This window comes from Penaeus vannamei, chromosome 29 (genome assembly GCF_042767895.1).
Source record: "Penaeus vannamei isolate JL-2024 chromosome 29, ASM4276789v1, whole genome shotgun sequence".
Lineage (NCBI taxonomy): Eukaryota > Metazoa > Arthropoda > Malacostraca > Decapoda > Penaeidae > Penaeus > Penaeus vannamei.
This window is the reverse complement of record NC_091577.1, coordinates 16,120,879-16,135,878: the sequence shown is the minus strand read 5'-3', so window position 1 is coordinate 16,135,878 and position 15,000 is coordinate 16,120,879. Positions and strand designations below refer to the sequence as shown.

The 15,000-nt window shown below is 34.7% G+C and overlaps 1 protein-coding gene across 2 annotated transcripts in view; it reads right to left on the bottom strand.

The window, feature by feature from the left end:
- Positions 1–13,302, bottom strand: part of LOC113830148 (uncharacterized) — a 13,828-nt gene extending 526 nt beyond the window's left edge. Inside the window, exons 1-3 of one of the 2 annotated variants that reach the window (XM_070142297.1) lie at positions 13,181–13,302; positions 10,839–10,967; positions 1–7,565 (exon numbers count right to left, since the gene is read on the bottom strand). The exon at positions 1–7,565 is cut by the window's left edge and continues 526 nt beyond it. In XM_070142297.1, the coding sequence (XP_069998398.1) occupies positions 5,562–7,565 (2,004 nt within the window). In that variant the 5' untranslated portion in view covers positions 10,839–10,967; positions 13,181–13,302 and the 3' untranslated portion in view covers positions 1–5,561. Of the gene's footprint in view, positions 7,566–10,838; positions 10,968–12,943; positions 13,020–13,180 lie in introns of those variants that run through there. The other variant, XM_027383352.2, reaches the window with a different exon arrangement.
- Between the last annotated feature and the right edge of the window lie 1,698 nt (positions 13,303–15,000).

The following is a 15,000-nucleotide window of genomic DNA, read 5'->3' as shown; positions in this document are numbered from 1 at the left end:
TAGGTAATTTGCAGTGTTTATATTACAATGGATTTCTTCATACTTGGTGTGTTTAAAGATAATAAGCAGTCTTGTTCTCCTGTACAATGTTAAACATTAGGAACACAAAAAGTTCAACAAGCATTGTAGAGAGGATACTATAAAATGGATGATGGTTAATGATTGAAACAAATAAATGTGCTAGACATCTAAGGTCATATAGTACTATAGTAAAGTATTGTGGTGAAAATGGTAAATGAGTTAACGATTAGTGTGTTAAAGAGTGTTAAATGTCAAAGGTTATAGTACACGATAGTATGATAGGGAAAATGGGTAAAGAGGGGGTGCAAATGAAGTAAATCAGAGATTAATAAAGGAAAGAGTTAAGAGGACAGGGCCATTGGATGGAATGGGGTATGTTCGAGAAGCTATAGTAACATTGCTTGAAGGAAGAACTGGATAACGAGCTGTTATGAAAGAATCAACAGAAAATATGGGTAGAGGTGGCTGTTGGAGAAGTAGCAGAAGAGTCTGGGGGATGAGATAAGGGGAATGGGGAAGGAGGTGAAGTATCAGGAAGAGCATCAGGAGGAGAGGAATCAGGAGTATCCAGGTAGGAGTACCCAGGTAGGAGTACCCAGGCAGGAGAGTATTCAGGCAAGAGAGGTAAGGATAATGGAGAATGAAAAGGGAATGGTGCACATGGAGGAGAGAATGGGGTTTGTTGGGAAAGAGTAGGAGGAAGAGAGGTAGAGGGAACTTGTGGGGAAGGATTGATATCAGCAAATACTTTGAATGTAGAGGGACTGGAGGGTGAATGCGGGAGCAGAACATTTTCTTGGGTCCTGTCTAGGAAATTTTTGATGTCTTCAAGAGTTTCTGGAGGGGATGTGAAAAGGGAGGTCTGAGAAACAAAGGCTCTCTATAGAGGAGGAGAAGAGGGAATAGATGTTCGAGGAGCAGAAGAAAAGAAGGGTGTAGGAGTGGGTGTGGAAGGTGAAGATGGAGTAGAATGTTTAGGTTATCTGGTGCGACATGTACAGTGAAGGGGAGGAAGGATAGGTATTGGAGATGTGGTAGAGACTGGAGTATCTGGCTTTAGAATGGAAAAGGGATTTGACTGTGGGATAGGGAGAGTAGAGGTAGGATGGTTCAGGGTAGAGGGAAGAGATACTAAGGGAGATGCAGAAACATCTTGCAGAGATGTAGGCAGAGAGAAAAAAAACTCATTGTCATTCTTCCTGTCTAGCCTCATGTAGAGTGAGGCATGGTTTGAATTTAAGAACTGCTACCTTACATTCAAGCTTACAGGCAGGGAAGCTCTTATAAAATACTTTATGGGAGTCACCAGTGTTAGCACATGTACCTGACTGAGCAGGGTAATTTGAACGGTCATGACCAGCTTGGGCACATTGAGGGCAATGGGCTGTCAAACGACAGTGTTTGGCAGGGTGGCCAAAATGCCAATATTTCCGACATTGATGGAGAAGGGGTTGATATGGTCGGACACGGTAGGACAATCTACCAGTATCAATTTCATGGGGGAGATCATGTCTATGGAAGTTAATCTTGGCAATACTGACATGGGACTTACACTGGCCTCTGGGAGGAATAGTGTAGTACTGTACTGCCACTGCATCATAATCAGCAAGGCAGGTAGGCAGGTAATTTTCAGTCTGACAAGTACTTATCTTACATGGGACAATCGGTAGGGGGATAGAAACAGTTCCAGTTCAGGTATTAAGAGAGAGGTGAGGTTCAGCAGGAATGGGTTTGCAAGTAAGGTCAGTTAGGGTAGACAGTGCATGAGCTTGGGATTCTGTGACAAGATGTGAACAATTGGAACGACTGTGAAAGGTAACTTTGCCTACGTGTTTCTGGAGGCACTGTTGAAAGAGAAGGGTATTCTCAGAGTAAGGGGCATTGGGGTGGGGGTGGTGGATCACAAAGAATCGATCACATTTGGCTGAGCCAAAGAGAGTACTTAAAAGGCTTCCAGAGGATGAGGCAAAAGGAGGAGGAGGGAAGAGGAGGAAGAGGGGGTGCTGTGGAGTGAAATAGTTCAGTGGGAGGGAGGACAATAAGGAAGAAGAGTAGTAATAAGGGAAGCGGGGTAGCCATTGAAGAAGACTGTGCAGTAGAGATGGAGAAAAGAATGTTGGAAGAGAGGAAGGGATGTACTCTGGAGGTTGAGTAATGACCTGGGTGGGTGGTTTGGAATGGATAGAGTTGTCAGTAAACGTCAAGGAGGGGTTATTAGTATCAGTGGTCGGAGCCATAGTCAAAGGAGGGGCAGGTATCTGAAAAGAATCAAAATCTAATTCATAAAGCCAGCCTTTCATCCTTTCAGTACAGTTCTCACACCTTAGGAATGGAACAAAAGAAGAGGATGAAGGAGATACAGAAGAGGAAAGGACGAGAAGAAAAGACCAAGCAAAATTAGTTGAGGCAAGGGCTGAAGCCCAAGGTAGGGGCAATCCCTACACTGGGCTCTAATCTCTGTCTCCTAATCTGAGCAAGGTATTGGGAGGGATAAAATGGATAAGTATCCAGGAGGTCAAGGCTGATATTATTTTTCACAAATACAACGTATTCATCATAATTTCTTTGTTTTGTAGCAAATATAAACTAAACAGACACAATCAAGACCAAGCATGGAGCACAATAAGTAGTAAACTAGTTTGTACGAGTAACTTATCATGGTTCAAAGATTTTATCTTGTGTATGTACAGCATATGTCCAAGTTACAAAATTGAGCAGACAAAAAGTAATGGGGACACTTGATTGTGGAAGTGGCATCATAGCCAAAGTCATTTTAGGGAAACCGACCGACACCTCATTAAACTGAATACGTGAGGCATTTGAAGCCATACTGCATGTGGATTTGCCCTGGAGAGGCAAGAAAAAATAAAGACTGTTTTTAGTACATTGCTTAAAGAAAATGCTGCCATATAATTTTAGCATTTAATAGTGTCTTCTTTCCACATAATATGATTTATATCTTCAAAACATATGAAGTATATTTATAGAATTGTATATATATAAGAGGAATCAATTTTTTCTTTGAGTATGTAGTGCTTAGTCTTGTCGGTCTATTTCTGAAATATACTTTAATCTGAATAACCCAGAGTGAAAACTGTCTTTGGGTGTATAAAACAGTTTTGGACTAATGCTTTTTTTTGTGTGTATCAACTAAACATTTTGTTTGTGTGTGTATCAACTAAACATTTTGTAATACCCAATATCTTTGCTACCTGTTCAATGTAGGACAAAGATACAAGTATGCCACTGTCTATGTTTTCAATCTGGGCCTTTGCCTCCTTGATCCAGGCTAATATTTAGGAAGTGCTGTACGGTACTTCCTTTTTGCCTTGGAGTGCACTTGATTTATCACTATTTAGTATTACTGTGGTTATCATTGTATGCACCATTAGTCCTCTTGTTAATCTTACATCAATGATTCTTTATAAGAATAACAATAATGTCTTTTGATCATTTTTATCATTATCAATATCAAAGGATACTAATATTAAAATTATACTGGATATTAGAGCTAATGCTATTATTTTGCTCACACGAACACAATCTTCTTGATAGATGGTAAAAATAAAATGTAAAATATATTTCTAAACCTGAGACCTACATTAAACTCTGATCCTCCAAGCTATTTAGTAATATTCTATATAAATTCAAAAGCATATGTCTTAACATAAGTCAAGCATGTAATGTCATCAGGTATCAATTCGCTGTCCTCAATTGACTTTGGCAAAGATGTAACCTTCAAAGTACTGTCCAAGTCACTTCCATAGAATAAATTATCTGTTAATTAGGCCTACTGTCCACAAAATAATGTATGTGCACCATATACTCCAATAAAACTCATAGTAAAGTTTTATAAACTGACTGTATGCAATTTCATAAACTGACTGAAATCCAATCATCTGCTACTGAAAATATATCATAGGATATTTAGATGTTTCTGCTGCCAATAATATAATCATTTGATATTTGTACACAGTATATAACACCAAATTGTCTCATTAATGGGATAATATGACTGACACTGCCACCTATTGAGTGGCTGCTCTCAGGAATTTTAACCTCTCTCTGAAAATGGTTGATTTAGTTTTATCAATTACAAAATAAAATGGGACATAAAGCTCAAGTGATCTGTGTTTGGATATCATTTGTTTAATATTTATTTGTACTTGTTACAACACAAAAATGATGAAATCATACGTACATATTAATATATTCATTAATATCTTTGGTACAATGCTAATGCCTAGCAATAATATATCTATCTCTGTAGTATCTATGAGACTTTAGCCTTCATATTCTGTTATTGATACAGTTACATAACAGAGGCATCTATTATCCTTAATTCTGATGTAAATGAACACTTCCAATTCCAATAGTGTCACTAAAAACTTTTAAGTATGGGTTGACCGATGTTTAGAGACCTGTAGCTGAAAATTAGAGATGGAATTCACCTATGCACACTAAGACACCAAGAAGCATATAAGGATTCATCAAAGTAGGTGACTATATATTATCACAACATATCACATAGTGCACAATAAAAGCATGAAAACTCAAGACAACAATTCCCTCAGCACCTGAAAATGCTTCAGCACATATATATATTCATAGCTTCAAGAGATGTACCATATCTTTAGTTAAGTGTACCTGTTAGCATTATAACAATATATGTTAATAAGTTTGAATACTGTTCTAAAATACTTTCACAAGATGCACTGTCATTTTAAAATTGAAATCTATTTATATTTGATTCAATTGTTTATGTAATTTTATTTATGATATTTTAATGAATTAATTCATAAAGCAAACCTTATGAAGAAATAAACCCTTGATAACTTGTGCATGCAAAGGATAAAAAAAAAATCAGTTCTGCAAGAAGTATAGAGATATCAATGACAGGTTTAGAGATGTGGTCTGGTTCATTTTCTGGTAGAAGCTGCAATTTTGTGGGACCATATAAAGGTGTGGGTTTAAAATTAATTAAAAGTCTTGAGAGACAGCCACAATTATTGAGGAGTGATATGTCCAGCTATCATTCTGTTAAGAGATGATTATTAATTTCCAAAACTTGTTTGTTTATAAAGGTACAAAAGGTGAATATGTGAATGGAAAATTTATTATTGAAATGTTTCTTTATGGTGAAAATTGTACTTTGTTGCTCTGCAGCAACAATTTCATATGGTTATTCCAATAAATGAGTCGCATTCCTTAACCTGCCACTTAAGGAGCCCATGGATAAGGCTATAACTTTAATCATCATTAATAAACAGTATTTGTCACATCCTGCATAACAGATCAAAGGCTACACCTACACCCACCAACCTACCCACCCACCCACACAAGAACATCTACGGCCATTAGCAATATTCTATTATGTGTAGAATCACAAATTTCCTATAATGCTTCTAGTTATTACTGGAAATGGTCCCAAGAATGTTAATTTGTACTTCATGATATGTAACAAAATTTATAAAAAAAAAATGAGATATCATTCTCTTTATATGAAAATATAGTCTTGGTATAAAACATAAGTGTGAATTTTATTCTAGTCTTAAGACAAAATTATTTGTCTTGAAATAATCATTCAAAGATTTTACTTCATCAACAGATACATTCCAATTTACTAATGTGCCTATGGAACACATATTTCTGCAGAAGTTTAAAATATACCCAACTGACATCCCAGTTATACCTTTAAATACAAAGGTTTGCCCAAAACCTGAGTCTGCAAAGAGATTAAATTTTTCAAGATTCTTTAATCTATAAACTACTCGCCCTATAAGATTATCATCAAATTCTATATTACAATTAGCATCCTTTCCTTTAATACCAATTTCTAAGGTACTGAGATTAGGGCACCCCTTCACACACTTAGATAATGCTGCTACATCAACAGACTGCATGCCATATAATTGAAGGGCATCTAAATTTAACAGCTTTGGCACATACACATCATTATCCTCTAAAGAATTTATGATGTTTATAAGTTTATTACAATAAGTGCGAAAAATTTTCAGGATATCAGATGGTTCTTCGCATTCATATGTATCTCCTTGTGATTGATCAATATTGGCTCTTGGTGAATGGGAATCTTCTTCAGTCTTGTCTTCTTCAGTGTCTACATCGAATTCTTGCAGTGCATTTTTCAAAGCAGGACAAGTTAATTTCAGTGATTCTAAATAAGGGCAATGCTCTGCAAGCTCACAGAGATCTTTAATTGACAACTCATGCATTACTTCCATGTTTAATGATTGCAGGTTTGTCAGATACTGTGTAATGTCATTAAAGGAGGAGCTATTATCTTTGTAAGAAGTGAGATTGAGATGCCTCATGTTAGGAAATATCTCAATTGTTGCAAGTGGTACAGATGGGCTGATCACAAATTCTACTTCTTTAATTAGTGGCAAATGCACATTCTTCAGTTGGTTTGGCTCCACTTTAAATACAGTACTCCCTGGTTTGTTAGAGAACTTCTTTAATTTCAGCATGACTGGTGGGTAAGGTAACTGATTTAGCTTACTCATGGTATGAAGTAAGTCGACTCCCTCCAATTCTTCAAGCTCTGGTAACTGTTGCAAGAGCTTGAAGGATTCACAAAGTAACTGTATTTCTTCTTCTCTTTCCCACTTAACATTTGGTAACTTTAGGGATTTAAGCACATAACAGCCTTCAACCCTTCCATATGTATCATGATACCGATCATCATTCCCATAAAGAGAACAGAGAGAGTTTAGAAACTCTGCCTTCTCATATAGTCTCTTCCCATATTTGTCTACAGCTCCGCAATCTTCATCATTAGTTTTAGTTACGTAATAACGCCGTAGATCAAAGAGATCTCCACTGATATCTAAATGCCATAATTTTAAACAATTTGAGCTAATCATCCATATCAAAGGTCCATTAGCCATATTCTGAAGGCTTAGTGTTGTTAGATTGTCAAGAAAGGGCTCACAATTTTTTAATGCAGGAAGGAAAACACACTGTCTCTTTTCTTCTACTAATTCTAGAGTCTTATCATCCATGAAATCTTCATTATCAATAAGGTACTCACCTAAGGCTCTAAACAAATAATTTGAAATGGGACTTAGATTCATTACAGACACTTTTGATCTGAACATACTTTTAAGAATCAAGTGAAAACGATATCTTATTCTGTTTATGCATGACCATCTGTCCTTAAGAAACTCCTCTATCTCAAGTTCATCAACATGAATTAAAGTTAAATCTCTGAGCAATCTGTTGAATATTTCATTAAGAAATACAGGGGGAAGAGTCTGAATGTATTCTGTTATGGTACCCTGAAAATCTCCCTGTTTGTCAAGAGCATCTTTCAGCTCATTCATTTTCATTGCATGTCCTACAAGATAAAATGGCATATCTTTTGACTTTTGAAGAACTTCATCAACTTCACTCTCAGTTTCTGTTAATATATCATCTGCAGAGTCCACTAAACGGTTACCAATCATAATCAATTCTTTTATATTACCACAAACTGCATTTAATGACAGTTCAAGGAGGCTTTCTGTCACCATATGTGCTGGCATCTGAAAGAAAACAAATCTGATATTAGTTAAAAAAAAAATAATAATAATACAGACATGACTTACAAAGGTATAATAGCACATAATGTGGAGAATCTACCCATGATTTCTTTTATGCTTAACTGTTTTATCAATTTCTTTATAACTTTGTAATCAATACGACATATATACACAAACTTTTATAAACAAGTTCTAACAAGTACATAATGAAATATAACACTTCTAAACTCTCATTAATAACAATGAAAGAAAATCTCATGATTATGTTAACCAGAGGCAAATTATGGAAAATAGAATTATGGGACTGTGTCACTGAAAGCTTCACACAACAGTAAACTGATAACAATTAAAAGAAATCATTAAGAGAAATATAATAAAATGCAAATATAATCAAACAAAAAGAATATATAAGCATTCACTTATATGCATCGTAGGCCTGCACATCACAGGACTGACTGTGAGGGACTGGGCTGTATTGAATGCAGCTCATCATTGCTGTATAGAGCACTAATAATCCCTACAGTATGGTACTTCAGGAAATTTCTACATATAGCTTGTTTTGATGAAAACTTTATAATTCTGTAATAAACATACTGAAAATAACATAAGAAGACTTTTCATTTTGACTTATTTGTTAGCAACATAATATTCTCCAATGAGGACGATGGAATCATACACCTGGCAGTGAGCATCGGGAGATTGCAGCTCAGCAGCTCTACAAATGATACTGGGTTCAACCCAATAACAAGGGGAAGTATTTTTGGTAAAGTTGTGCAAGGATGCCCACTCCACTGCACATGCCTCTCTACATCTGGAGGAATATCTAAATCTTGGTAGTTTGCATAAGACCTCATCCTAACAATCACGGCAAAGACTTCAGATTTGATGTGATATCATCCATCATCTATGACCAATGAGTTAAGGGGGACATGGGGTCCAATTGAGTTAGCTAGCACATAGTATAGGCACATGGATGAGGAAACTACTAAATGAATATTAAACGCCTGCTATGGCTCGTTGTCCTGCAGCCGATGCAAGACCCGCTGAACACCTGGGAAGATGTGTCCCTAATGAGCGCCCAAGTACACCTATGTGGACTTCTGCTTGCTGCAATTGTGCATACTGCATTTGATTATGACATTGTGCATAGATATGAGTTCATGAATGTTCAAGGAACACTTTTATACAAATATCAGAAAAAAATTATATCACCGTGATTTATGATGAAATATTTTGTGAAATATATATAAAAATTAATATAAGTTTTGTGTCCTTTTATACATGAAATATGCTTCTATCAAGCTTCCCTGGTAATATGTTGTAGGTTCCGATGTAATCTGTAGGTATATCACGTACGAAGTACTAATGTTTGAACATAGTGTTATAAGTAAGGATTGAAATATTTCTGTTACATTTCGCTCAATGGTCGGTACATTATGGCATTGGTAAATTTGATTTGATTTGAAATTGGTCATTAACAGTGTGAAAAGGACTTCACTACGAAGGTCACCAAATAATCAGATTTTTGAACTTCGGATGTATAAGCGAGATACTGATTATTTCATATTGAAGATGATAGTACTCAGTAATATCCGCTCTGAAATAAAAACTATATGGAATTTTGATCTCGATTTTGTGTGCAGTCTTCGTCTAGACTTGAAAGAGCTATCACATCTGTTGCATGTGTTTCCGATAAAAAATAATACGTTTAGACGTTACCGTAGGTTTTAGGTACCATACATTTGCAAATATCCCACCACACCTAGGCGTCTACATGATTTTATGCACTTCTTATTAAAGACAATGAGTGCAAATGGTTAATCAACAGTTCTACACTCGTTTCCCTTTGCAATCTGCTAATATTGACAATCATCAAAGAAAACGGTTTGTAGGGTAACTAATATATTTTATTCCTTTAGACATAAGAGTGAATGTACGCCTACTAAATAAGGATGATTAATTTTTGTTTTAGCTTTATGTGTATGTTTACAAACATATGACACTCCTCAAAAATTAGAAACACCAAATCACCATGTAGTATTCACGCTAGGACTTTATAACTTGGATATTTTGTACTGATATCACCATCCACAATTCTCCATTTTTTCAAAATCGAAAAAAAAAAAAATAATAATAAAAAAATAATAATAAAAACTAAAGAAATGGTTCTTATCTGGTTTAGATTAGTTGTCTCTATGGTAAAATGTCAAAAAATGTCAACCAGTCCCCCGCCAAAAAAAAAAAAGGAAATAAAAAAATTGGACTATTACACAGCCTTAGGCTATGATAGATCTAACAAATGAATTTTTTGTGGATTGTTCAGGAAAAAACTGTGGACCACATTATGTACCCCATGGGGATGTGAGATCACAATTATATATGAAGTGCAATTCTATATTCTATGTTATGTAAAAAGAATCAATGAGTTATCTCCAACCAATTTTTTTTTATGATGAAATGAGTAGGGAAAGGTGGTCTTTTCCCGGAACGGTCCCCTTAATGCATAGTCTGTATACGAACTGAAGAATACATCTAATCTTTTAAAATTAAATATGCAGGTTATATCAATCATCTGACACAATTAAAAACCCAAATGTCCAAAACATTCATTTTTAAATTTCAAACTGCTTTCAGAATAAGAGAGATTCTTGAATGATATTGCATTATCTTCTTGTCTAGAACAAGGTTATATTGTCTTCTTTCAACAGCCTGATCCCAAATAAGAATGCAAAAAGGCAAAACACCTCATGAGGAGAAATATGGATTAATAAATGCAATAAATCATGCCAGAGATTTTCAAAATCTATTTTAGATTTCTCAAGAGTAATAAGATAAGGTTAAAAGTGTAAAGACAAAATACAAGACACACACAGTCTTTTTTGTAGTCCAGGGAAATATTGTGAATATTTTGGAGGAGAGGATTAAAAATCCCCTAGGAAACTTCATACTTAATTTTATAGCCTTTCCCAAGGTACTACTAGGTTTTCAATTAGATACGGCCATACTGATTTACCTTATTCCAAATGAGCAAAAATGATCAATCAAAACTGCAAGTAAATATAGGATTTCTTCCCTCTATCTTCAGAAAAGGTATTGACAAATTATTCCAATTTTCTGTTTGAAAAAGTGGCTTAGGAATTCTGTTTTCATGATATATTCTGAATAAAAATACTGTATTTACCATTGCAAACTACAACACTGCAAGTCAAGGCTGTTCATAGCAACAGCACAAAATCATATCTTAGCAATCAAATATAATAAAGCAAAACATCTTACCTTGAGTTCTGGATTTTGATCTTACTGTTATATCCAATCACAGAGTTGAACTTTGAGGTGAAGACTCTGCACCGGAGACTTCTTTGAGCACCATGCTATTTTTCTCATACTCCAGCCTTCTTGAGAATCCTGCAATAATTTATAAGTATAACAATACTAAAAAATCTAATCAATGCTGTTTTATTTCATACAATGAAGGTCTTCAATCCTCTAACTTTCTGTTGCAAAAATTCTGACTTCCTAATGGGACATAGGTGGGGAAAAAAAGGTAAATAATGGAAGCAAAAGGATCTTACTCCAACTTGGGGTGAAACATTCACATAATATGGCAGTCTATACTACCAGTGGGGTGCAGAGGTCTTTATCATTCATTTATTGTAAAATTTCTGACATGTCAACATCTACGGTAATTTGTGGCCTATACAAAATAGAGTAATAAGGTGAAACTTGGGACGAAGCCTCTGGGAAAGAAAAGGTCATACAGCATTATGACAATGTATGGTGGCAAAAAGGTAAAAAATACATTAACAATTAGGATAAAATATGTTAGATAAAGTCTATAGAGAGCACTAAAGGTTAGTATGGTAGTGCAAAGGGTAAAGAGGGAATAGCAGACAAATTATGAAGGCCATTCAGGACTGACACAAAGCCAGCCTTTCATCTTTCAGCGCACGGTCCAAGGTAGGGGTGATTCCCTACCTTGGACCTCAGTCTTCGTCTCCTAAATATCTCCTAGATGTTTCGAATATGTGAAGACAGATAAAACATGAAAAAAACACTTTATTTGATTTAAATATAAATTTCGAAATTACTTTCTTATTTCCCTCTCTGATTGGATGACCCCCAATTTAGATGCACGGACTTACCGCCACTTAAGCCCCCCTCTCCATGACACTGTATACTAAATAAAACTACAATTCTGGCACTTCATTGATGTTTATGTTTATACAATAAGTGGTATTAAGTTAAGAAGGGACATTTTACCCCTGTATTCTTTGTCTAGGAAGCTTTAGATCCTAAATCTGCAATCATAAATATATATTACTTCTTTGTCCATAAGCTGCTCACACCACTAAAACAATTTACTGGTTGTAGAATCATAACAAAGTTGTCCTTTCTGTTAATCCTTGACATATACCAATTAAGTTCCATTTTTTTTTTTTTTATCCCCATACTCCCTTGTCAAAACATCTCGTCGTACCCTTCGTCACCCATAAAAAAGTAATAAATCTGAAAGTTGCTCTAACATTACAACAATTATTAAGACTTTTAGCAATCAGAAATGAGAATGTAGCTAAAGTATACTCTATTTACACCTTTTGTCTGAAACTATGGTTATAAAATTGTTAAAATATACTTATTCATAGACTGAGTAATAAACTATATGCTGACATTATCCTTTTATCCTTCTCAAATTGCAAATTTAGGATATTTTACATTCTGCTTCACATGACTCTTGTGTTGCATTTAAATATACTGACAAGATAAAACTACATAAACTACAACATTTATTATAGTATAGAGGGTGTATAAGAACTGCCTCATATTCACTTTACCATTATCTGTGTAATAAAAAATAAACTTATTTGTCAAAAATAACTAAACTTGCCACACTTCCTTCCCTTCCTGTATCTCAGTGGTTAATTAAATATTGCATTGGCAATAAATTAACAAATGTCCAAATTTCTACGACAAAGTAAACTCCTGTAACATATGGAAATAATCTTATCAGGGGTTTTAGTAGGCACAAACCCTCATAATTTCATACATGATGAACCTTTTCTTAAATCACTATTATAAATCTATGTTCTTTTATGGCAATATTGGATATTGTGCAGAGAATCATGCATTACATAGGGGACATCTGAAAAGACACCTAAAATAAGTTTTGTAATGCTTAAGAATATTAATGAAAAGTACATTACCAACAGTGGCTCTTGCAAGACAACCCATAAGAGACACGAATAGTAACCATTTGCAAACGCCCCTAAGAAATAGATACAGAAAGTGTTGTTAGTATCCCCATTGACTTGTACTAACATACGTTTTAACCAAGCTTACAATCATTTAAATAAGTCTAAAAGCAAATTAATACGTTGCCTCACCAAAGATAAACACGTCAAAACGTTTTCCTCACGATAACATTTTCCTTCACGTCATGAACACATCGTAGAAAACGGCAATGGCGTTTTTTAATTCAATTAAAGGGATACTTATAAAAAATAATGATCTGTATGTTTTAAAAGGAGCAGTGGGAAATGACTAGCAATGATGTTAGGAGGTTAATATTTACAGCTGTCTTTTTCCACCGGTCCTGACCCTGTAAGTTCCAACCTACTGACCTGTAAAACTGCATGAGCTAAAACATGCAAGGGGGTGTACACGCTTGCACGGGATTGCCTCATTGGTACTCTTCTCAAATATGATAGGATTAGGTAACCACCACCAGGCAGTCAGTCGATACTTGCAGAGTCTGATTGTCATGCAAAAGATCTGTTGATACAGACCATCAAAAGACACAGAGGTCTGTGAAATACTGAAACAAATGTGAAAGCAATACAAATATATACACTTACTTTAGTACATAAATATCTCCATAACATGAAAATCAGAATACAAATATGCATTCCTGGTACTGCACCACATCTTTAACAAATAAAAATGAAATTGACTTCATCATACCAGCACACACTTCTAATGATAGAGGACTGTAATTAATTGGGTATACACTGCATACCTCATGATTATGGAATAAATTAAAACAGTAATAGTGATAATAGTAATAATAATGATAAAAATAGTAACGATAACAAGAACAAAATAACGAGAACAATAATATCAATAAGTTATAATATTAATATTAATAATAATAATAATAATAATAATAATAATAATAATAATAATAATAATAATAATAATAATAATAATAATAATAATAATAATAATAATAATAATAATGATAATAATAACAACAACAACAACAACAAAACAACAACAACAATAATAATAATAACAGCAATAATAATAATAATAACAATAATAATGATAATAATAATGATACAATAGGCATCTTTTCCATCGGTTACGGGAAACGTGACACCTCTTGCAAGACAGGAATTCAGCAGACGGTTAACTTTAATCCCAGATTCATTCCTCCTACTTCGGATATTTCATGCATATTCGTACTGATATTAGATATCTAGAACACCGCACTACCCACCCTAAGATATCAAAAGCCATCTTGGATATCATATTCCAAAATACTGTGTACCTGTCGGAAAATAATCAGTACAGTAAAATATTCGTCCTTGCTTCTTTCAAAAGTAGGACTGATTGCATGCTCAGAAATGTAGATTCGCGGGTTACTGTTGTCCAGCTATACCGTAAACATTTCCTCACATGCGAAAAGGTTAGATGTCAACGCCAAAATCATTCCTATGTCACAAGAGCTCTCAGACTCTTGCATAGCGTCAACCCTGGTAATATGAAAGTACTATTAGCCCAACCTAATCTCTCTTCAGTTAAGTTAAATGAAAGAACAATATGAGAACCCTCAGTTTTTGTATGGTTCATATATATATATATATATATATATATATATATATATATATATATATATATATATATATGTATATATATATATGTATATATGTTAAATCAAATATAAGTTGGTGTGTTTACGTCTGTATTAATTAATTTACCAATTGATCTATTTACTTATTCGTTTATATATTCAGACTCGTTATTTTTAGTCAACTATAGAGACGATTTAATTGCCCCTAGTTTGGGAATCACTACATGAACGACTTGTTTTAAAAATATTGGCGATATACTTTTGATAACCTTTCGTTAGCGGCCATTTTGGGTTTATGCATATTCCAGAAATTCTTCAAAGTTGCTACTCCGACCAGAGGTAGGTTTGGATTCAATTACTGTAACTTTTGTGCATTTCGGGGAAGGCTCATGAGTGCCGAGAAAATGGGCCCTGACGATGGAAATATAATTCACTAAAGGGAAGAGTCTCGTAGCATGTGCGTTAAAAGAAATTTGACCCTTCGTCCGCATCGCTGACTACTGGGAGCCAAGGTCATGAACCACATCTTTCCATGTCGGCAAGAATCCAGAGCGGTTTCAAAGGAATGCATGAGAATAATTCAAAATG